The 24,427-nt window shown below is 48.0% G+C and overlaps 1 protein-coding gene across 3 annotated transcripts in view; it reads right to left on the minus strand.

Moving 5' to 3' along the window:
* Nucleotides 1-1,358: 1,358 nt before the first annotated feature.
* The window catches only part of TTLL4 (tubulin tyrosine ligase like 4), a 35,968-nt gene continuing 12,899 nt past the window's right edge, over nucleotides 1,359-24,427 (minus strand). The window contains exons 2-20 of one of the 3 annotated variants that reach the window (XM_087424810.1): nucleotides 17,903-18,075; nucleotides 15,132-16,728; nucleotides 14,182-14,291; nucleotides 13,785-13,848; nucleotides 10,663-10,784; nucleotides 10,120-10,230; nucleotides 9,713-9,789; nucleotides 8,793-8,984; nucleotides 8,610-8,692; nucleotides 8,280-8,408; nucleotides 7,004-7,126; nucleotides 6,602-6,700; nucleotides 6,150-6,284; nucleotides 5,549-5,686; nucleotides 3,881-3,983; nucleotides 3,039-3,249; nucleotides 2,834-2,904; nucleotides 2,348-2,433; nucleotides 1,359-1,889 (exon numbers count right to left, since the gene is read on the minus strand). In XM_087424810.1, the coding sequence (XP_087280936.1) occupies nucleotides 1,631-1,889; nucleotides 2,348-2,433; nucleotides 2,834-2,904; nucleotides 3,039-3,249; nucleotides 3,881-3,983; nucleotides 5,549-5,686; nucleotides 6,150-6,284; nucleotides 6,602-6,700; nucleotides 7,004-7,126; nucleotides 8,280-8,408; nucleotides 8,610-8,692; nucleotides 8,793-8,984; nucleotides 9,713-9,789; nucleotides 10,120-10,230; nucleotides 10,663-10,784; nucleotides 13,785-13,848; nucleotides 14,182-14,291; nucleotides 15,132-16,630 (3,612 nt within the window). In that variant the 5' untranslated portion in view covers nucleotides 16,631-16,728; nucleotides 17,903-18,075 and the 3' untranslated portion in view covers nucleotides 1,359-1,630. The remainder of the gene's footprint in view (nucleotides 1,890-2,347; nucleotides 2,434-2,833; nucleotides 2,905-3,038; nucleotides 3,250-3,880; nucleotides 3,984-5,548; nucleotides 5,687-6,149; nucleotides 6,285-6,601; nucleotides 6,701-7,003; nucleotides 7,127-8,279; nucleotides 8,409-8,609; nucleotides 8,693-8,792; nucleotides 8,985-9,712; nucleotides 9,790-10,119; nucleotides 10,231-10,662; nucleotides 10,785-13,784; nucleotides 13,849-14,181; nucleotides 14,292-15,131; nucleotides 16,729-17,902; nucleotides 18,076-24,427) is intronic. The other 2 variants (XM_004427562.3, XM_087424811.1) reach the window with 2 other exon arrangements.

A 24,427-nucleotide genomic window follows, 5' to 3' on the forward strand; every position in this document is an offset into this window, starting at 1 on the left:
CTATCCCAAGAGATTGATCAGGCCTGTCAAGGACCTCTCCTGCTAGGCCCGACTTTGAAGTCCTTACTATTGCGCAGTAGGCGCTGCCCCAGGACTTTGCCACCAAGCTTTCCTCACAACTGTCAACACGGCCTTTGGACCGGCCGGCACAGCCATCTACAGCGTGGCCTTGAACCCCAGCAGGTCTCTCAGTGATTGTTCCATGGCCCCACCCCAACTTGCCACAGAACCCCAGAAGTCACGAAGTCTACATTTTTCCAAAGCTCAGAGAGAATGAAAGCAGAGAGAGCCCAGAGTGAGACTGTGAGCAGAGATTCCTGCCTGATGTGCAAAGGGGGAAACCTGGGTATCAGAGCCAGGGGCCAGTTGGCTTCTTGCATGGCCCCACTTCTAGAAAAACGAACTAAAGGAACTACAGAGTTGAGGAGGGGGCGAGCAACAACCGGGAAGTGCTGGGTTAGGGAGGAGCATAGCTCAAGTGAAAACAGCCTTTCAGACCCAACCCTCCCACCTTGTGCTTCCTCCAGGCTCCACTTTGCCCCAGGAAGGAGAGTACAGCCTCTGGTTTAGGGGCTCGGGTCCTTTGAGATCTTCGTATGTACAGTTCACTCAGTCAACATTTATTGAGCACTCACTGTTTACTGAGTTTTAGAGAGGGAGGTAGATTCGGTTAAGGGTACAAGAGTTTAGTCGGCAGCCTGACTGGAAGCCCATCCTACGATGGTGACTGCTCCTGAAACCCACCCGCCACGTCACCACTCTGCCTGCCCTAGCGACCTACACAGTGAAGGGAATAAGCGGAACATGAGACATCCTCTGCGCTGTGGGGAAATCTCAGCTCCTCCCACCCTCCCCCTGGATTGTGTCCTTTGATGAAGGGACACAGACAACAGCAACTGAGATTACCTGGGCTCCTTCCCTGGGGCCATGGGAAATGCACAACATTCACAGAACCTCTCAGTCAGAGAGCTAAGAGGTAACATCCACGAGAGAGAAGTCTAGAAGGCTGAGCAAGCAGTGATGTGAAGCCAGAACAGCAAGACCTGGGGCCACTGGCTGGGTGGGTATATGAAAGGAGAAACGGTTTGGAGGTGGTGAAGCTCCCAAGACTAGGATGATAGGAAATGGGTTCACCATGGCATGGCCTCTCCCTGCCATCCACTGAGGAAGTTTCTGAAAGTAGCTCCTCAAGACAGGTGGTAGGAGGGTGAGACCTAAGCAAACGAGGAGCTTCAGAGGAACCTCCTCAATTGCAGTGGATTTCAGGCCCAAATACGTTCAGAATGTTTTCTCCTCTTGAGCTAGAACTCAGTCACGGCACCAAGGCCTAAAACAAACCACACACGGCTCTCTGAAGGTAGAAACCAAACCCTGCTTTATAAGGCTGAGTGGCCATCACTGGCTTCTCTGCTCAGATATGAGGGGCCAGCCAGTGAACCTTCCTCACCTTCTCCCCGTCCCCACCACTCTTCCAGCCCTCCAGATACCCATCTCTGCAATTCAACTACTTCAAAAAATACTCTGAGGAGGGGCAAGGTGGAGGGGGCGGGAGCTCAGGCTGGCCAGCCAGCCGGGTCCCATGAGGTAGCTAAGGCTGGTGCTCCTGGGCAGGGGCTAGTGAGGGGGCCAGTCACGGGCTCACAGCAGCCGGGAGGGAGTCCCCAGGGGACTGGGAGGAGGAGCAAGCAGAGAGTCTCGGAGTCCCCCCCGAGTACTTGATCACAGGCAACGTCTGGGTGGAGAGGCTGGGCTCTCTGCGCGTGTCCTCACTCTCCTTCAAGGAACTGGGTTTCCTGGGGAAAAGCACAAGGCCAGCTTGGGTCTTCTTGGGCTTGGGTGTGGTCTTGTCTTCAGAGAGTGGTACGCTTCCCTCGGAGGAGCTGTGTTTTCTGAAGGGAACAGGTGGGGAAAGAAATGGCTGAGACACTGTGTAGCTAAGACCTTAACCTGCAATCTGCCTTCAGAGTCTGAACCAGGCATTCACGACATTATGGGGCTACAGACCATAACTATATGGAGATACAAATGACCATAAAATACATTTTATTTATTTGAAGGCTCTAGAGCTTCAGTGCAAGTGTGAAGGTGTGTGAGAGTGGGAGGGCTAAAGATTTCCCACAGCTGGTGGGTACAGCTAAAAGTGGCTGCTTCTGCAAATGATTCTGCACTGCAGCTCGCCTTCACTGGGCATACCAAAAGCCACCAGGAAGAGGACTGTGGCTGCATATTCTTCCCACCAAACCCTGGCTGGAGACAGCTGCTGATCTCGTCATAATCCACAAAGAGAAAGGAAGAAAACTCCCTGAACTCACACCCACCATCCTTCCCTTGCCCAGGCAGCACTCACCCAGGCTTGCCACTCTCCAATTTGGAGAAAGCACTGAGCGTCACGTCACCCTTGGGGACAGTCAGAAGAGTCGTTGGGAGAGACCACTAAAAACAAAGGAAGCAATGAGGCCAAAAGGGCTGGGCAGAGGTCAGGCGGGAGTGTCGGGGCCTTGAGATTCTCCCTGATCTACCTGAGTGACCACGGGGCTCTCCCCTTCCCTACCCTGCAGGCATGGGCTCACATGGGAAAAAGTCTTGGGTCTCTCTCAATTCAGACAACAAGTTGAGGCTACAAAACACTTTTTGATCCTTGAAAGAAAGACACCCAGGGAATCCTGGAGGCAATCATTCCCTTGAAAGGGAAGGGTCATGAAACACGGAGGCAGGACCTCAGGAAAAAGTGAGAGGGTCTGGATGTGCACCCAACCCATGCTGCACTCTTAAGGCGGAGGAGGGAGGGGCCTGAGATGGAGCTGCCCCTCTCCCCACCAGTGGCATCACTCACCATTGGAGCAGAATCAGAGATGGCTCCTGTGTGGAACCCTTTGTAGCACCAACTCCGAAGCAGATCGACTCCTAGGACAAGATCAACAGGGATGGGACTTAAGAGGGTGAAATCAACTGGCCAACTGTTCTTGCCAGAGGCCCACTTCTTGGTGCACTGGGATTTAACCTAACATGGCCTCCTGTGGGCAGTGGGGACACATCACCTTTGAGCTTGTTGGCATGGTACTTCTGTTCCCACTGGGTGGTGAGAATGTTGAAATATCGTGGCTGCTCAAAAAATCGGAGATAGCGAGAGGAGATTCGAGAAGGAAAAATTCGTTCAAATTGACCGCGGCGAGAAAACTCATCCTCCATCTCGACCAGAACCTGAACGTCATCTGGCGTCAGGACATCCAGCACAGATGCATAGAAGTCCTGTGGCCCAAGGAACAGAGGGAAGAGGGTGTGATGGGGAGCGTAAGCCAGAGGCAGACAAGCAAGAAGCTGGGGGACAGGGAGCACAGCTCTGGGGTCCTAGGGCTCCAGGACCACCAAGGCAGCCTGGGGGGCCGGCTCTGGACCTTGTCTGTTCCCAAGTCTACTGAGCTTAGCTGGGGGATGAAGACACTCTTGCTCAGGGTGAGTGAGCCACCAGGGCACAGAGGTTAAGTGGTTTGTTGGATGGAGTCAAGATCAGAATCCAGCAACTCAAATATGGCAACAGCCTTGTGTCTGCCACTCTTCTATTTGGCTCCCTCATCTGCTCCGAGAAAGTCAAGCCTTCCAGGGGTCACTGCACCTCAGGGAAAGAAACCCAAAGGGGCTACAGCTCTGACAACAAGAGTGGGTTAGTACAGCATTTTGCTAAGAGCAGTGGTTCTTGAACACACGATGAAGGCCATCAACTGTCTCCCATACATGCCAACAAGTCTCTGCACACCAGGGGGCTCATGGGCCTGGGTTAGGAAACCCTGCCCTAGAGAGAAGAAAAACTGGTTGCCTCAGGGGCCCAGATGTTTGGTCAGGAAAGGTTTCTTCTGGCACTGGGGAGAAGGCAATTTCCTACCTGATCAGGAATTTTCTGGGTCAAGTAATAGTCTTTCTTCATCTTCTGTGCAGTGAAGTATTCCGGGGCCATTTGAGATTTGTCCCTGGGGGAGCTGGGCAGGCTAAGGAAGAAGAGGGAGGAACAGCAGCGAAGGCGAAGGTCAGCAACCTCACATCCTGAGGACACGCAGAGAGAGACCAAGCCCAAGAAGACACCCTCCTCAAGAGAAGACAAAGACCTACGGATAGATGCTCGTTATGTGACTAGATCAGACTAGAATGCACTCCACTCAAGTAGCCTGTCTGGGAGTCAAAGATCAAGTACCATGGAAGAACGAAAAGAGTACAAAGCACCCTCTTTAGGTTGCATTTGAATGGTAAAAAAGAGGACCCTGGAATAATCGCTGTATACCTCAGTTTAGTTTAATTTAGTGAACACTTACTAAATACCCAGCTCAGCATTACTGGCTGTGTGATCCTGGGCAAACTACTTGACCTCCCTGCACCTCAGTTTCATCATCCTCATTACTATGGTTACTACTGAGAGAGACACAAAGATGGCCTCCAAGGAGCTCACGGTTGGCGGGTGTCAAACGACAACCAGAGCACAGAGCCAAACAGGAGTTCACAAGGTATGGTGGAGAAAGTAAGTTTGTGACCAGAAAATCAGGATCTGAATTCCAGCTCTTTGTAGCTGAAATGACCTTGGATGGGTTACTTAATCCCAATGATTTTCACTTTCCTCATCTGTAAACTGAGGATACTAACACCAACCTCAGGGAGCTGCTGTGGGGATAAGTTAGAGGTTTCTTTTTTTTTTTAATTTTTTTAAATTAATTAATTTATTTTTTTCACCCAAAGCCCCAGTAGATAGTTGTATGTCACAGTTGCACATCCTTCTAGTTGCTGTATGTGGGATGTGGCCTCAGCATGGCCGGAGAAGCAGTGCGTCGGTGTGCGCCCGGGATCCGAACCCGGGCCGCCAGTAGCGGAGCGCGTGCACTTAACCGCTAAGCCACAGGGCCGGCCCAAAGTTAGAGGTTTCTCCTTACACATAGCAAGTACCGACTAAATATCAGCTCCCTTCCCTCAAAGGCAGTTCCGAATGGTTTGGAGGTATGGAGGAAAGAGAGCCCACACTGAGCTGCTTCATGAAGACGTCGCCTCCAGCAAGGCTTTAGTTGCCTTGATGGATGACGGAGGTCACAACAGGGAGGTCTGGCTGAAGGGCACTCAGGAGGAAGAGACCCCATGAGCAGAGGAGGGGACACTATGGGGGAACAGTGAGGAGCAACGAATGTTTCAGAGAGGAGGCTGGACTAATTGAGCCATAAGGATCCTTCCATCCTGGAGGTTCTGTGAGTGATCCGGTTTGTCAGAGCACAGGAGCCACAAAGAGAAGTAAGGGGGTGTGCCTGGGAAAAGGAGGCTGGGGCCTCGAATGTCCCCAGGAGGAGTTTAAAGCTGATTCCCCAGGCCCTCTGGGGATTCCTGAGCAGGGGAGCAATATGACCAAACATGCTTTTGGGGGCACTGATGTGGCAGTGGTGCATGGGTAGACTGTAGGGGCAGAGCGAGCAGCAAGGGAGAACAAGCAGGGGGGAGCACCCAGACACCATTCCTTCCCAGAGTCACGATGGGGCTGTCCATGCTGCCAGCCGAGCCACAGACAAGCAAGGAGGCTGACCTGGTGCTGGAGCTGCTGGAGCTGCTGGAGCTGGAAGTGACATCCTCTGCGTTGGGCAGAACAAAGCCTGCCAGGTTCAGAAGGTCACGGATCATCTGGCCTTTGATGCTGATGTCCAGTGGAGAGTTGGAGTGGAGGCTTCGGGGAAAGGATGCAAAGAGTGTTAAAAGCAGACTCCAAAACTGTTTCCAGTTATACGTCCAAGTCAGTGCTAGCCCCATTTACTCCCTGGCTTCCCTAGGATGAAAGGGCTCAAACATCCAAACTCATGAGCACCATCATGGGGATCTTTTGCCCCACCGATAGTGAATAACTTCACTCAGCGTGCTTCCTGCCCATGACCTTGGGTGGCTAGGGGAAAAAGCATGCAGTAGGGATCAAGTTTAAAAGAATAACTTTTAACAATCTCTTTCCATCCTCAAAGAACCTTGAGATAATGGCAAAGAATGACTGAATGAGCAGACAGACAGACCATGAAGAGAAAACACACTTTTCCCTAGTGGAGGAAAAGTCTTCTCAAAGTCCACAAGACTAGTGTGGAAATGGGCTCATGAAGATCCAGGAAGGGCTCTACTGTGAGTGCCCTGAGAATACCACCCACCTTGGGGAAATGTTGACTTCCAGGACCCAGGGCTTGAGGTTCTCATCCAGCATGATGTCGAAACCAAAGAGCTCATGGCAGCTGTAGGGCCGCCGCACATACATCTTCAGCAGGCTGGTCACATAGGGTTCTGACCTGGTCACGGGAGGTGGAGGTATTCAGCCCAGCTCCTCCCAGAGGGCCCTGCCATGGAGTGGTCCAGATATGGGAGAGCAGAAGCAACCCAGGAAAAGCAGCTCTCAGGAGAGGCTGAGGCTGATTGGGGGCCAGCTTCTGGGGATGAAGTTTAGTAGAAGAGCAGAATTTAACTCGATCCCCTCCTTCCTAGTCCCTGTCCTCAGAGAAACTGAAACATAGCATGGTCTAAGCCTGGAACACTGCAGTGTGGGGGCCCATGAGAAAAGAGGGGATTCGGTGGCAGGCCCCAAACCCAGGGTGGCAGTATGACTCACGAGATGATGGTTTTGACAACGACATCCTTTATCTTCTCCCAGATGGCATCACTGTTGACTCCCTTCTGGCTCAGGTAGTTCCATAAAGCCTTCAGTGCCCTGCGAGGCAGTGGGGGAGGAGGGAGTATTTGGGGTTATATTCTACGAATGAGTGATGAAGAAAAGAAAAAGGAAAGAGAGTAAGAGGCCCAAACGTATTTTCTTCATCTCTTCTTTTGATGTTTTAAATTAAGAAAGAGATGAGCTTGGATGCAGACAGACCAATTCTGAATTGTCAAGTGTTTACATAGTCTTTGGGTCTTATATTAATCCTTGACTCACCGGCCCTCTGAACCTCCCAAAACCCTAGCACCCTGTGCTCCTCCAGGCCTAGAGGAGTCTGACAGGGACACTGCCTGATACCATTTGTGGCCCTGGCAGGCCGTTTCATCTGCATTGGCCTGGTACTCAGCATTCTTTTTATTGACACTGTAGTTGGTCAGGTGCATGAACTTGTTGCCAAGGCTCTTCATGGATGGGGAATACCTGGAAGTGAGGAGAAAGGCAGAGCTAAGACGGTTAGGACTGCAAGTGGACAATGGTCCAAATATTTTCGCCAATCCCGAGGAGGTAAAGAAAAAGTGGACACATCTTTTCCGATACACAAGGGCCAGAGAAGTAAGTCTGTTCGTAAGGTTTCTAGAATACCACAGCTAAACTCACCTCCTTTATCCCACCTCAGTCCTGCAGGAAGACCCTCTCCAGATTCAGTGAAGTAGAGAACTTCCTTATTTCCCATTCCCCATGTGATATTGTGATTTATAAGAACAAATATATATATTGACCTCTGCCCCAGTTCCTGACACAGAGCTCCTAAAACCCTTGGAATTTCCTAAGTGTTAAGAGCACCGAAGCTTGGAATTTTTAGCCCTGTTCCCCACTCTCTTAAGAAAGGAGAAGGAATGAAAATAGTGCTCAATCATGCCTACGTGATGAAGCCTCCACAAAAATCCCCAAAGTACGGGTTTTGGAGAGCTTTTCCAGGTGGGTGAACACGCGGAGGTGCTGGGAGAGTGGCGAGCCTAGAGAGGGCACGGAAGCTCCACGCCCCTTCCCACATACTTTGCCCTATACATCTCTTCCACCTGGCTGTTTGTCTGTATCCTTTATCATATCCTTTTATAACAAACTAGTAAACTTAAGTAAACTGTTTTCCTGAATTCTGTGAGCTACTCTAGCAAATTAACTGAACCTGAGGAGGGGTCACAGAACCTTTGATTTATAGCCATTCGGTCAGAAGCACATGTGGCAACCTGGACTTGTGACTGGCATCTGAAGTGGTGGGGGGAGGGGCAGCCTTGCGACACTGGACCCTTAACCTGTGCAATCTGATGCTATCTTCGGGTAGATAGCGTCAGAATTGAGTTAAATTGTAGGACATCCAGCTGGTGTTGTGGAAAATTGCTTCGTGTGGGAGAAAACCCCACACACCTGGTGACCAGAAGTGTCAGAAGTGAAGTGTTCTATGTAAAAGGAAAGGAAGACTAGGTTTTCCCCAACATACCCCACGTTCTCCTTTGCTAACAAAATCTACCAAAACGTTATGTTATTTTTCTGTTTGGTGTCCTCCAGTTTCCCTCCCTCTCAGAAAAACAAATCCCCAAAGCTGTCAGGGGGAGGCCTCACCACCACCACATACTTGCAACTGGCAAAGCGGACAAGCCCATCCGAAAAGAGGTAAATCCGTAGAGGATCGTAGGAGGTGACGTAAACATAGATTCGCAGATCAAACTTGCTGCCGCTGATGAGGTAGGGTTTGTGTAGATACCTACATAGGAAGAGGCCAGCTTCAAGGACATGACAGATGAGATAGAGCCAGCTAACAGTCCTTGAGATAAAGACCTCAAAATAGTTGGCTGAGGAAAGTCTTTGGCTGCGAGGACAAAGGGCAGAACATCGTAAAAAGAGAACCTCCAGGCTGAGGAGAGGGGAAAATGTGGAGCAGGATCTCAGCTGGAGACAGGCTCACCTCTGCACCAAAAGAGGCCTTCGCTTGGGGAGCTGACTCCACTTGTGAATGACCTGGATGCCAATGCCTCGAGCTGATGCTGGCTAGAAGTCAAGAGGAAAGGAGATGCGATTTGCTCCTGGCCCAATACTCCGTTGTTGCCATTCTCAGACCATGGCCTACTACCCACTGTGACCCACTCACTGGCTTAACAATCCACTTCTGGCGGCTGCTGCTCTCCCAGGCTTTGCGCAGGAGCTTGGCATCCTGGGGCAGGATGAAGGACTGGGGGAAGAAACTGAACTCCTTCTTGCCGAAGCGGCTCTGCATGCGGGACAGGTTCCGCCACAGTCGGTCCTTCCGCCCAATCTGGAATGAACCTGGGAAATGGTTTAGCTACAGAAGGGACAAAGGGTGAGAGCAGGGTAAGAGCCCAGGTGAGACCACGAGGAAGATGGCAAGACTCGCTATCCCATTCCAACTTCCTTAGCAACATTCTAAGCTCCTGTTCCCTCTTATCATCACTGTCTAACAGTCCTTAAGTATTCAGCTGCTGAGAACTCACCAAAGATGATTAAAACACAAACAAAACACAACAAAATTCAGTGCCTCTAGGAGTTGATAGTTCATGATACATAACAGTGATCAAGGCAGACAGGATATTCACCTTAAGTGCAAAGAAAAAGCTTTTAAGTCTTTTTCCATGACAGCCTATAGCACAAAGAAAGGAAAGCACCTGGCTGTCGGGAAGTCGGGGGCAAGGGACTCATTGGTTCCAACATGAGACGAGAGTCCTCTTTACACTTATTCAGCTTGAGGAATGGCGGCAATGTGCAGTGGTTATAGGGGAAGCAAGAAACTGAAAAGAGACGCTGCATCTCAAGACACATTCAAGGAACAAGTGTCTTTGAGAGGCTGCAACTACCCAAGACACTGCAGCTGAGCTGCTAGATGTGCGTGAGCTGCTCAGGTCTCACATTGCTGCCTCCTCCTGTACCTTCTCACTCTTCTATAAACCCTTCTGACTTCTCTGTGGTCACCCTCCTCTCCCCCGACTCCCAGTACCAACTTCCACCTGCCTAGTCCAGGGCCCAGAGGAAGAGCTCCTCAGAAAGGGTCCCTACCTTCTGATGCTCCCGAATGGAGCGGAAACTGGGAGACTTCATGTGGTGACCCCAGCAGCCCAGCCAGTCATCGTTTCCTATAGAAGGCACGTGAGGGAGTCAGTCCTGCTAGCAGCTCTGTCCCTGGGACAGAGATTGGCCCAGAGGCCCCAGAAATACCACAGGCCCTGGACACAGCTCCCAGACCCAGTTTTCTAAGAGTTGCCATGGAGCTGTCCTACACGGGGCCCTGGGGTCAAGGATAGAACAATGGCCCTCTGTCCTCCAGTTTTGAGGAACTGGCTCCAGTCCAGAGGGATTTCAGAACCGTGTCCTCCTATGAAGTTGAAAACGTCAGGACAGGGTCCCCTCACAGCAGGAGGCATCTAGGGGGCAGAGGACCGGCTTGCAGTACGGCAAGTACTCACTCTTGCTGATTTTGAAGTGGGACCGTCCAATGGTCTGCTTGACAATGTTGGGGGTCACTGTGCTCATCTTCCACCGCAGCAGCTTCCTCTGCTCCCAGGGAAGTTTCTCCACTAGGGAAAGGGGTGTGGGGAGGGTGGAGAAGAGCAGAGTCATGGTGAGAAGAGGAAAAGGACAGCACTGCTGCTCAACCTTCCCTGGGGAGGCAAGTCACTACGCATCACTGCAGATTAGTGTCGCAGGAGCACACTTTGGGGAAGAAAGGGGCTGCACAGGAATGGGGAACAGAGAGCAGGGGAGGTTGAAAGGGGAGAGAGACAAGGTTAGAGGGCAAGAACCAAGCATGAGATTATGATGCTGAGAAGGGTCAGCTAAAGGATGGACAAGAAGAAGGCCCCCATACCGGACCCGTGAACCAGGTGGGGAACCGAGCATCCTAACAGTCATTCCAGAAAGTCCCTTCCTCCCACTGCCACCTCCTCCCAGCTTCGCCAGCATCCTTCTTCTGGGGGCTCTTCTGGGCTTAGACACTTGGCCAGGTTTACCTCTCTCATCCCGAGTACCAAAATAGATGGTAGGAGGCACATTGGGAAAGAGACTGTAGATGAGGGCTGGTCGGACAACTTTCTCATTGGAGAAGGGTTTGGTCAGAATCTCCATGCAGTCCCTAAGATAAAAAACACACATGTGGTAGGGAAAAGGAAAACCGTACGTGCTGAAGCGCTGTTACTATTACATATCATTTCTTTCAGGATGCTATCTTTCAAATTGTGATTCTACAAAGACAAGTTTTCCAACACTTCATTCTGTGCCACAGCTCCAAGATCTCTGGTGACAAGCCACAGGCTGGGGAAATCCCTGAAAACAGTGGTTCTGAGAGCAGGTAACGCATTTGGGTGGATACTAGTAGAAGAATATGTTACACCAAGACAAAGAGAAATAAATGAGGAGAGAAAAAAAATGATATGGATAATTAAAAAAGAGGAAGAGCAGAAAAGACCTAAGAAGAGGTATAGAGATTTTTAAAAAGAAAAAGGGAAAAAAGCAACAGAAAGAAAATAGTGTGAGGGCCAGCCCCGTGGCTTAGCGGTTAAGTGCACGTGCTCCGCTGCTGGCGGCCCGGGTTCGGATCCCAGGCGCACACCGACGCACCGCTTCTCTGGCCATGCTGAGACGGCGTCCCACATACAGCAACTAGAAGGATGTGCAACTGTGACATACAACTATCTGCTGGGGCTTTGGGGGAAAAAATAAATAAAATTTAAAAAAAAATTTACATGATTCTTAGAAATAGATTGTGAAACAAGAAATGCAATAAATTATTGCTGGGTAGAGAAACAGACCTTCCTGTAATTGCCAAATTCTCTTTAATAAATATATAAAGCTTTCATAACTGAGAAAAGACAAGACTTTAGCAACCCAAAAGTATTTCTGATTTTAGTCATCCTTAAAATGCAAGGTCGTTTACAATTCACCAATCTTCATTTGCTTGAAAAGCCATGTTTTAAGCTTCATATAGATAAGAAAGACTGTACATTTTATAGGAGTTAAATTAACTAATGAGCAAATTACAACAAACATTTTGTGAATTTTCTCTTATAAATCAGAAAGGTTAAATAACAGACTGTGCAGCTGTCCTGAAGCAGGCCTGAAGACAAACCCAGATGACCCTTAAGTGTGGAAAAGGTGGGACTCCAAGTCAATTACATGTTAAATATCTTTCTCTTATGGAGAGTGGAGGTCTCATCCGTTAGTCAACATCCAACATAAACAACCAGAAGGAGCTTTGCTTTTCTGAAAGGAGGATAGGTTAGGCTTAAAGTAACAGAATTTATGCACCAGACTCAGGGTACCTATGACAGGATTTCTATCCACCTTCACAGAAAACCCCAATTCTGTCTCTCCACTTTCCAAACAGCTCTCTCCACCTTGTTGGTTTGGAACTCTAAAACTGATACAGCCGCTGCCACGTCATATTCACAGAGATGCAGCTTGCCTTGTCCATACTAACCAAGGCATGGAAAGCTCCTCTTCCTCTTAGCTTCGTTTAAGGCACAGCTGACACAAAGAAAAGCAACCTGAGTCTGGGTGCTCCATACGTTAGGCAAGCCTTGACACATACAGCCAGATTTTAATTAAAATTAGGTTAGAAATTTTGCACTAAAAACAAAACAAAACTCACCAATTTTCTATACTCGTATTTTGTTTCTTTTACATTTTCAGTAGAAATTATTAAAAAAAAAAAAAAACTTTAATGTTTAGTACTTCGGAGGGGTTCTTTTCAATATTTAATAAAACAACGTAATTAATGATGAGAGCCTCATATCGGGCAAGGCAGGAAGTGGGAGGGAAACAAGAAAGATTACGTTGAAGAACACTAACTGTCTACCCAGAAAGGTGGTGTATATGATCCTTTAGCAAGTTCTAAAAACCTTGAGCACAATAACATGTCCTCATTTACAGTAATGTCCTCGTATGAGTAACTTTCTCAGACTCCTGCATCCCCACCCCTCCCCCGACTGCCATCTCATTTATGCAGCATCCCACAACTCCCTGTTTCACAGAAGAAGGGCCTACATTGAGAGACTGACTTTTGGTCCCCTAGTTAGAGACGGATATCACTCAGACTCCACTAAGGGCAATCCATAAAATAATCTAGATTAAAGGTAGAGAATTTTTTTGTGTGTGTGTGAGACAGATTTGCCCTGAGCTAACATCTGTTGCCAATCTTCCTCTTTTTGCTTGAGGAAGATTGGCCATGAGCTAACATCTGAGCCAATCTTCTTCTATTTTTTGTATGTGGGATGCGCCACAGCATAGTTTGATGAGTGGTGTGTAGGTCCACGCCCGGGATCCGAACCCGCGAACCCCGGGCTGCCAAAGCTGAGTGTGCAAACTTAACCACTGTGCCATTGGGCCAGCCCCATAAAGCTAGAGAACTTTTAATTCAATTTCTTGTTACTAAGGTTAATGTCAGTCTTATTTCCCAATATAAAACTAGCCTCGGAAGAAAGAGCATTTCAAAAAGCCCCAATTAGGGCCGGCCCAATGGCTTAGCGGTTAAGTGTGCGCGCTCTGCTGCTGGCGGCCCGGGTTTGGATCCCGGGTGCGCACCGACGCACCACTTCTCTGGCCATGCTGAAGCCGCATCCCACATACAGCAACTAGAAGGATGTGCAGCTATGACATACAACTATCTACTGGGGCTTTGGGAGAGGGGCGGGAAATGAAACAAAAAGCCCCAATTAGTGGTATATCTATCTCAGAAATGTTTCGGACAGTGGGACATATTTATAATGCAAGATGGCAATTACCCTCATGTGGGTAGCCTAAGAATTTATCTCAATCATGTTTCTTCATTAATTGGATAGTAATTTTCTAAACATTTCTTGAAATTATTTGCTTTTTACTTGAACAATTTCTTTGGAGCCTAGAGACCAAACTGCAGCCTAAGAAACATGGTACTGTTTTTAAGCCCAACTGATGAAATATGCTTCAGCTCCCTTCCATTGCTTCCTGCTTGAAAACCGAAGTCCCAAATGTAAAAATTTGGTAAAAATGAGTTAGGATTAACAGGGTCATTAATGACTTAGGTGATTAAGCTCTTAATCATCATAAGGAGAGAGAACATGAGCATCTACCAACGATCTACATAGCCAACACTCACCGCGAGATCACAGCCACCGACTCGCTGGGGGAGACAGCACTGAGTGAAGAGCACTCTGAGTCTCCTGCGGAGGAAGAGCAGAGAAGTTCCGACTGGGAAACTCACCAAGCCTCGGCAGCAATTCCTTGGACATCATGGCTCAGCCTTCTTGCAGAGCCACGAGCACCACCCTGCTGCCTTGCACTGCCTTCCTTGAGCTCGACAGCAGAAGGGAGAAGACAAGACTGATGGGACAGGAGGACTAGAGAACAAAGTCCCCCAAAAGCCAGTCCTGCCCTTACACCCTCCAAGGCGAATGATTAATGTAGGTGATAAATTGAGTCAAGGACCTGTTAGCCCCCTTCCATAGCAGGTGGGGACCAATTCCCTGCTGGAGGTGAGAGGGTCCCCTACTCACCCTCCTCCTCTTCATCCTCATCATGGCTGCAGCAGTCTTCCAAACCATCCACTAGCTCTTCTTCTAGATCTTCAGCCTCAACCTGGTCTAGCTGGACATCAGTAGCTGAACTACAAGAAAGAATCATGCCCCAGCCCAGCCAACTCCGTGAGAGAAGTCACACATTCTCACCCCATCATCTCCAGTGTTCGCCTCTTCCCCAGTCACCAGTCTGCTGTCTCTCATCTGGATCTCACAACTTCATTTCTCTTGCCCTCAGAGCCTAGGTCTAGCCATAGTTCCTCAATCCTACATCCCCTATTCTGCAGAGAGGACTATGTCTTCCACCTTCTTCGAAGTCCCTCATAGCATATAAGTACAAAACTCTGCAGACAAAACACTATAAGTGAATGTCTGGTAAATGACTATGAAGGTCCCTAGACCTCTCTCTGGGAACTCAGAACAAGGCCTTGGTGGACCAAGGTTCTAGCGAAGTAACAAGACACAAGAGAAGGAGCCTAACTCTGAAATGGCCGTCATACCAGGAATTACTGAGAACCTGATTTGGTTTGGAATTAAGTAGAAAAGTCACAGGTCCCAAGAAGTGGTGTTTGGAATTCTTGTTGCAAGCTAAAGCAGGGGTAGGCAAACTTTTCATCTAAAAGACCAGATAGTAAATATTTTCAGTTTTGTGGGCCATTTAGTCTGTTGCAAAGACTCAACTCTACCATTACAATAAGCAAGCAGCCACAGACAGTAGTAAATGAATGGGGAAGGCTGCGTTTCAATAAAATTTTATTTACAATAGCAGGCAGCAGGCAGGATTTGCCGACCTCTGCCCTAAAGTAAAACCAAAATTCTAGCGCAGCTAAAAATTAAAACCAACCTTTAGAAACATAGGATCAGTGTTACCAAACTATAGTGTATACATTCCACTGCTCTAAATGAACCCAAAACGTTTTCCAACTTACCCAACATCCCTAGCAGGTGAGTCCAGCTCCCCGGCTTCTTTAGGCCCCTCCTTCCCAAGCTGGCCCAGATGGAGGGAAGAGAGGCGGGTGGCCACATCAGCTACACCGAGGGGCTGAGGGGGAGAAGGCAGAACTGGAGTTTTGTCTTCTCCACGTGGTGGGGAGTCGATCGCAGATCCACAGGCAGGGCTGCGGCTGAGCCCATTGGCATGTGAGGCAAGGAGGTGAATGCTGATGCGTTTGGTACAGAAGACTGTACTGTCCAACTCCAAGGTGTCCGAGGCTCCAGGGAGGATCCTACTGTCTGCTCCAACATCCTCCTGTGGGAACTGCTGGCCTGCCACAGGAGGTTTCCACTGCCTGTTCCTATTAAGGAGATCCCATTGCAAGCTGGGGTTCACGCAACAAGACTGTTCAAACTGGTAGCCTTGCCTCGGCTTCTTCTCAAAGCCTCTTTCAGTCAACTTCCTCACGGCCTCAGTGAACCGAACCTCCTTAGTCAGAGCCTGGGAAACAGAGTCGCCATCCAGCCCACAGGGATGCGGCTCTGCCCTCATGGTTAAGTCACTCTGGTTGTGCTGGGGAGAGGCAACACTGGTGGCGGAAGTGTCTAAGGAGCTAGGGGTAGACAGGGTGCTACGGGCAGGGGCATCATCTAGGACAGTGCCATTCCTCTTGGGTATCTTGTGTCCAACAGGCTGGGGTACGCAGTCTCCAGTGCCCCCTGAATGATGCCAGGAGACCAGGTGGATCTTGGGTGAGGATACTGTCCTCAGGCCCTCTGTGGCCTGCAATAAAGGCACTTTAGTGCTATTTGGCCGCATGAAGGAGTTGTTATTTAGCATGGGCTTGTAGGAGGAGGAAGAGGAGGGGAGTGGAGATGGGATCTTCCCTGAGATGGCAGAGGCCAGGCTCTTCCTTGAAGGGTTTTCCCCAGCTGCTCCCAGTGAGAGGTACGGATCTGTGGATGAGGAGGCCATGGGCTGGGCCATGGGGGAGACTGTGGAAGAAGTGGCCTTACTGGCAGTGATGCTGACAGGGAGGCTCTTTTGAGGGAGAGAAAAAGGTCTTTTTTCTGACGTGCTTGAACGCACGCAGAAAGACTCCAGCTGCTGGTACGGTTTGTGCCTATAGTTGGAGCGGCGGTACAGCAGGGTACTGCTGAACAAGTCCGGGAGAGAGTGCAGGTAACAGGGGCTGCTCTGGCCTGCAAGGACAGCCGTGGTCCCAGAGCTACATAAAGTACTGGGGCAAAAGAAAGATGCCGGCTGAGGTGGGACACCCAAGAGGCCTGGGCCCAACCCCGCTGAGAGCGTACCCACGTGCTTCTTCTCCAGCTTCCAGATTGGCTTCACCTGCTGATGGGCCTGAGCCCAGACTTTGCCCTCAGAGGGTTTCTCAGGTGGCGGGGCAGGCACTGGGCCTGAGGGCCCACTCTGCTTGAAGTTGTTCCCCTGGCGGAGGCCAATACTGTAGTGCTCTGTTCCTGCTGAGGCCATGAGGGGCCCACATCACAGCCACACGGCCTCATGGCCCAGCTCAGGTAAGGTGCCACGCACCTCCAGTAGCAGCAGCTGCATCCTTGAAGACCGTCAGCCTGAAGGAAAGAGAAACAGGTGGGAACGTTACAGGCCCAGGAGGACAGATACAACAGTACAGTGGTCCTTAGGTAAGCAATAGAGTCCCACTTTGGTATTTGTTGGGCCACCAGTCTGGGTTATCATTTGGGGCCCAGTACTCAATTCCTAGGGTAGGGCCGGCCCCGTGGCTTAGTGGTTAAGTGTACGCGCTCCGCTGCTGGCGGCCGGGGTTCAGATCCCGGGCGCGCACCGATGCACCGCTTCTCCGGCCATGCTGAGGCCGCGTCCCACATACAGCAACTAGAAGGATGTGCAGCTATGACATGCTATGACATACAACTATCTACTGGGACTTTGGGGGGAAAAAAATAAATAAATAAAATTAAAATTCCTAGGGTGTTTTCAGTGGTCTTTCAGCTGCCCTCATGGGATCAAAGCTGGCTTCATCAAGGACTCAGACTTTAAGGCTTCACCACTATGAGTCTGCTCACGTGTTGCCACTCTCTTATTCAGAAAGTTCTTTCCTCTCTCTCCAAAGAAAAATACATCTTTCTGTTTCACCATCCACGACTTTACATGAGGGGCTTCCTTCCCTCACCTAACACCTGTGTGGCTAGGAATAAAGCAAGTCTAGGGGTGGCAGAGAATGCAGTCAATGTCTTCCTTCTCATCAACCAATTCTGAAAGGTCAAAGAGCATTTGAGAAACGTATTTTACAGCTACTGCTCCCTTACCAACTCGCATCTGCCCCTGGTGTGGTCTGCTTTCCACGGGTAAGTGTGACAAGTTCAGATACGAACAGAGAATTCCCCTGCTGGCCTCTGGAGTTCATTCTGGAGCTGGGACAGTAATTTCATCTCTTCAAGAGTCTTGCCAACTACACACAAATTCCACCCCACGTGTTGGTGGGAAAAAGAAGAAACAAAATGGAACCAGACACCAACATTATTTTTAAAGTGACTTTATTTCCAGCAGCCACAGTGGGACAGACGAGTTCAGGGAGCAGAACATAGAGGCAAGAAAGGGAAGAGCAGAGAAGCTTTCTTTACTCCAAATCCCAGGCTTCAGTGGGCTGATCACAGAGAGGGAGAGCCTGTCTCGCGTCTCCTCATTCAATGCTTCCTCTAATGCAAGACCTCCGAGCCAGCCTGGGTCTGGGTCCCCAACACTCTGTTCAGCATGGTCACTTACTTTCTAAATCAAATCCACAAAATGTTCTCCAGTTTTCACAATTGCAGGGAAAGGTGTGTCTGTGTTCATGAAGCATCCAGGGTGGAAAAAACAAGACCCTTCTAGAAGAAGTAATTCATCTGGGATAATTCTGAATGGAATCCGGGCATCCTCATCAAGTGTTTTCAGAGTGGCTAGAAGGAAGGAAGTAGCAGAGAATTTTTTTGCTCAAGTTACACTTAAAACACAAACTTCAATGGGGAGAGGACCTTGTATTTGGTAAGAGAATAACGACCGACGAAGATCCATGAGTCCTGTCTACAGCTACAGGAACTGCTGGTGTCATCTACCAACAAAAAGCCTGCAGGAGCTGCATGATATCACCACCTTTTCCTGCAAGGGCTGACCTACGTGGATTCTTCCTCAAAGAGAATACAAAAGACCACAACTCATCGCTGCCAATATTCAAAAGGTTTTGATGCCAGTAACCTCAAACTAAGTGACAGAAAATGGACCTCCACTGAGTCCAAACGACGGAAATTCTGTGCAGGGGACAATAATACTCTGTGCACTTATGGCAGAGAAGCATACACAAGGGAAGAGTCAAATCCTACCCATGACTTTACGAGACCACACACACGTGTGCCCTCGATTATCCCTAAGCTTCAGGTACAAGACAAAAGCCAGGTGGAAACACTCTTCCACTGTTGATGCTGAGCCCTTCATGGGTGAAGCGTCCAAGAGCATGGCACTGCCTTCTCATCAGCACCGTGGCCAATCCCACTTTCCCTCGTGGCCATGGGTGCCCACTGCACACCACCTCAAGGCTGGTGAAGAGAACCCTTCCTTCTGCACACATTGTTCAATGTCTGCTCTCTCCTTAGCACCATACGAATCCTCAGTGCCAGGAACACGGAATGCCAGTGGCCTGGCATCTAGCTGGCTTGACTTCTAATCCAAATGAGGAAGAGGGAGGTAAAGGATACGCTCCCGCCCTCTTCAGAAGCTGTGGGTGGCCTGCTCCCATGCAGACTGTGAAGCGGGCCAGCCGGGCAAGCACCAGAGGAGAGTGGATTCTCTTCTCTCTGACTAACAGGATACGTCTCTGCAATGGCCATTTCCTACTTCTTGTTTCCTTCCATGGTCTCCAGGATGTGTAGGATGGAAGTCTGGAAAAGGGCCACCTGTCCTCCTAGAAAAGCGTATCTGGAGGGGCCAAGCAGGTGGGAAGACGTTTCTGTAACTCTCTTTCTGGGAAATAGCTTCACAGCTAGTAAGAGACATCCAGGGTTGGCTACCATGGTTGTGTCAGGAAGTGCCAAGCAAAGACAAGGCTGTCACGTCAGGTACTCTGGAGAGAGTAGCTCCAAGAACATGAAGTCAACAGTATCACTCAGAACAGCATCACATACAGACACTCAAGCCTGCTCTCACTGTTTCTGGTTCAGAGTAGTGTCTGGTTTAGAAAAGGAAATGATAGTTGCTAAGGCAACTCGCTTCTTTCTCCTGACAGAGATTCCTGATGAAATCAAACCTCCACGGATGGGGTAGCAGAGACCTAGCAAGAACATTCAGGCAGCCTGGATCCTAGCCCGACAGCTGCCACAGGTCACCTTTTGCTGTATGCTGCCCTCAATAGCAGTGCCACTCAAGTGCCAGGGAATGACCCCATTGCCCTGTACGAATGAGGAGTGACAAACTTTAAAAAGCTTTATAAGGTCCAAAATATAAGAAGCAGAGGAAGTGAGGAAATAGTTTCAAAATCTAACACAATGAACATGGTGGTTTCTGCCATAAAGTCAAAGTCTAGATGGGCAAATAACGTCTGGCACCCAGATCCCACAGACAGCATACACTCTAAAGGCAGCTTTTCTGTGATGTCATCAAACCTGTCCCCTGCAGGGTGCTCTGGGGTCCTGATGCTATGCTGGGAGACCCTTCTCCCAGCCTCCCTCAAATTTCTAAGTGCACTGTGATGTTACACACTTGGTGTGTCTGTGTGTGCCTTTAGAATCCAAGAGACAGGCTGCCCATCTCCCAGGAAATATTTTAGGATGAGACATCAAAGGAAAAAGAACAAGTAGAAAAGGTATTAATCAATGTAGAAGGTCTTGCACAGGCCACTAATGGAAGCTTTGTTTCAAAAACACTCGACTTAAGCAAATCTAAACTTACAGTAACGGTGATAATGTAAATTAAAATGATTCACAAGTTCCATTATTTTCATTCAGTTTATATACATTTTTTAGCCACATATATCCATTCCTTAAAGGTAAGCAAAGGCATTCATACTTACTCTCTCTGACTAAGTCCAAAGGATCCACCATCAGTCGACCCTCCAATCAACAGCTTGCGAGGAATTTTAGGAGCCAATAAACAAAAATTCAATAATATTTTGAATAATCTAACATGTTTTACAGAGCTACAAATCTTATACCTTTCTTGCTCCTACACATTAACCCTGGACAACAGGAGGGCTTAAGGGGCCAACAGGGGGCACAAACACTAAGATATAGCCTGCAGAGTTCAAGTTTAGAAGCAAACAAGTCTCCTTCTGGCTAAGTTCCTCAATCAAGGCCCAAAGAGGAAAATGCCCAGCTGAAGAGAAAGGTTAGCTGAGGGCAAAGCAGCCGAGGAGAGAGTTCTGGGGAAGAAAAGTCCCTCTGAAACAGCTCTCAGGATGTTGGAATACGTTTACCTAAAAACAAAGGTCTGGAAGAATATACACTAAACTATTATGGTGGTTATCTTGGGGAGAGGGGTGGGATGAAGGATTGGGCAGGGAGGGGAGTGGGACACTTTTCCGGTTTACTTCATGGGCATCTGTATTTAGATCAAGATTTTTTTGATCTTTCAAGAGCAAACGACCACATATTACTCGTGCGAAGTTTCCCGAGTCTCCAAGGCACTACTGCTCCTCACAGCCATGCTGCGCCAGCAGCTACCACCCTGTGCTGACTCAGGCCAAGCAAAGCTCTGATGAACAGTGAATCACACTGAATGCTGAAACCACACAGTTGGAATGTTTGGCAAAAGATGAGAGAGGAAGTAGCATAACCCTCACTGGGCGGTGGGGAGATCCAATCAGAATAGTCACATAAAGCGCAGTTCGTGGCCCACACTAACATTCAAGGGATGGCAATTATCACGACATTATTACTGGCACCAAACGATCCAAGCTTCTCCCCTCAGCCTTGTTCTCAAGCTGCAATGGGGGGGAAAACACAGGGGGCAAGCAACAGTTATTCAGCTAGCACAAGTTACGCTCTTTTATAAAAAGCCATAATTGTCTTGTCATTTGAGGACTTTTGTGAAATTTATTATATTTACCAGTGACAAGATTCTTCAGCTGCAGGTGTGATTTGGCACTAAAAAGCATCTGAAAAGTGATTGGGACACAGCAGAAGATCCTTGCTTCTGGGTCTTATTGCTTTTATAACTAGACGGTTTGGATTTCCGAAAACATTGGATGAAGAGAGTTAAAAAGTGATTGTTACTCACCCCGTGCCCAGACCCTGGTTTCTAAATACCATTTGTCAACAAAAGGAACCAAGGAACCAGAGCTCCTTGAAAAACAGCTGGGGCAGGGGAAGCATCAGATGAGCCTGAAATATCTCCTGCTGCCAAAAAGCAGGGAAACGTTCAAAATTTGATAGGGGCATGTCATAATATCACAAGAACAGCTAACATCACACTTAACAGTGAAACACTAGATGCTCTCCCTCTAAGATTGGGAACAAGGAAGGATGTCTACTCTCCCCGTTTCTATTCAACACTATACCGGAAATTCTAACCAGCGCAATAAGGTAAGAAAAAGAAATTAAAGGCATATAGACTGCAAAGGAAGAAATAAAACTATATTTATTTGAAGGAGACATGATCCTGTACATATCTGAATAAATATTTCACTAAAGAAGATATACACATGACTAATAAACACATGAAAAGATGATCAATATCATTAGCCATTAGGGAAATGAAAATTAAAACCACAATGAGATATTACTACATACCCACTAGAATGGTTATAATCAAAGAGATTGATAATACTAAGTGTTGGCCAAAATATGGAGAAATTGGAGGGCTGGCCCCACGTAGCGGTTAAGTGCGCGTGCTCTGCTGCAGCAGTCCAGGGTTCAGAAGCCGGGTGTGCACCGATGTACCACTTGTCCAGCCATGCTGTGGTGGCGTCCCATATAGAGGAAGATGGGCACAGATGTTAGCCCAGCGCCAGTCTTCCTCAGCAAAAAGAGAAGGATTGGCAACAGATGTTAGCTCAGGGCCAATCTTCCTCACACACACACAAAAAAATATTTGGAGCAATTGGAACTTTTATACATTGCTGGTGGGAATGTAAAATGGTACTGCCACTTTGAAAAACAGTTTGGCAGTGTCTTAAAGTTTAATATATAATGACGCAGCAATTCCACTCCTAAATATCTACTCAAGAGAAATAAAAGCATATGTCCACACAAAGACTTAGACACAAATGTTCACAGCAGCATTTTTCATAATAAGCAAAAACTAAAAACAACCCAATTGTCTATCAACTGGTAAAGGAATAAACAAAATATGATATATCCACATAATGGAATGCTACCGAGCAATAAAAAGCAGTGAAATATGATACACGTAACAACCCTAGATTAACCTCAAAAATATTATGCTAGGAAAAGCCAGACACAAAAGACTATATATTGCATAATTCCATTTTTATAAAATTTCTAGATAGAACGTAGACTAGTGGTTGCCTGGGACCTAGGGTAGGAACAAGGAAAGACTGCAGACGGGATGAGGGAACTTTCTGGGGTGATGAAAGTGTCCTAAAACCAGACTGTGATGAGGGTTGTACAAATTTACTAAAAGCCATCAAACTCTACTGTTATAGTGGATGAAGCAATTGTATAGTATGTAAATTATACCTCAATAAAGCTGTTAAAAGTGGAAGGGGAAAAAAAAGACAGAGAAGCCAGCTGACAGTGGCTCCCTCTGACCAAATCCAGGACAATTGGAGCAGCAAAATAAAGGAGTTACCAGATTAAATAAAACAAGAATCCATGAACCCATACTGATATAAATAAATAAAAGAAAGAATGAACAAATGGGGGAGGAGGAACAATTCTTTCCTATGGCAGAATTCCAATTAAGAATTAATACTAATAAGAAGAGAAAATCACCAATGGCAACCACCAAGGTAATAAGTGATTCATGCAAAACTGAGCAGTGGATCCTAAAATTGGTGGGTGAAAGATTATTGGGAAATAGATAACTACATTGTCTCAAAATCTCTCTCCACAAGATATTCATTAATTACAAAGGGAAAAACCATCACTTTACAGTGGAGAAACCCAGCAGCCACCCCCTTAATCAAGTGACCCAAGTTACCATCACCAGTAACAGCACAAGTTGACATCTGGTGCCTCATGATACAATGCACTGAAGGGCATGGCCTCACTTCTGTGATTTCCTGCCAAAAACACATCACCTGAGTGCATGAGGAAGTATCAGCCAAAGCCAAACTGAAAGCCACTCTACAGAATAATTATTCTGTGCTCCGCAAATGTGTCCAGCTCATTCAAGACAAAGGCTGAGGGACTAGTCAGACTAAAGGAGACTAGAGACATGACGACTGATGCAACGTGTGATCCTGAAACAGATCAAGGACAGGACGGGACAACTAACACCTGAACAACGTAGGTCAGGTGACAGCATTATAGGACATGGTATTATATCAATGTTAATGTCTTCATTCTGATCATTATGCTTGGCAATGTAAGAGAATACCCTTGTTTTAGGAAACACTTAGGAAGGTTTTAGGAGACATTTGGATGTAAAAGGGCATCATGTCTGCAACTTACTCTCAAACATTTCAAAAAACAGTTCACAGCTCACAGATGAATGAACAATAAAGCAAGTGGGGTAAAATATTAACATTTGATAAATCTGGGTAAAGAGTCAAGAGGAATTCTTTGTGCTATTTTTTTTTTTTAAGATTTTATTTATTTTATTTTTTTCCCCCCAAAGCCCCAGTGGATAGTTGTATGTTGTAGCTGCACATCCTTCTAGTTGCTGTATGTGGGACTCGGCCTCAGGATGAACGGAGAAGCGGTGCCTCGATGCGCACCCGGGATCCGAACCCGGGCCACCAGCATCGCAGCGCGCGCACTTAACCACCAAGCCACAGGGCCGGCCCCTTTGTGCTATTTTTGCAACTTTTTTGCAAGTCTGAAATCACTTCAAAATAAAAAAGTTTTTTTAAAAAAGTCATCACGACTTAAAGGGAAGCTTGGTTTTCCTCTGATCAGGAGGCAGGCAGCAAATACTCAACATCAACTTTTCTTAGAAATTAGACTGGCGGGAACGGATGCTACAGGGAGTGATTCAAGCCGCTTAAATCAGACCCACTCCTGCTCCACTACCTGAAGCAGGCTTGCCTGAGGGACCCACGTGTCATCCCTCGGTGCAAGAACTGAGGTCACATGCCTTATGAAGGGCCCCACCTGAACACTAGTCTTCTCAACGTGGCCACTGGTGGCCACCTTAACA

This window comes from Ceratotherium simum, chromosome 37, assembly GCF_057802395.1.
Source record: "Ceratotherium simum simum isolate JZ-2026a chromosome 37, ASM5780239v1, whole genome shotgun sequence".
Lineage (NCBI taxonomy): Eukaryota > Metazoa > Chordata > Mammalia > Perissodactyla > Rhinocerotidae > Ceratotherium > Ceratotherium simum.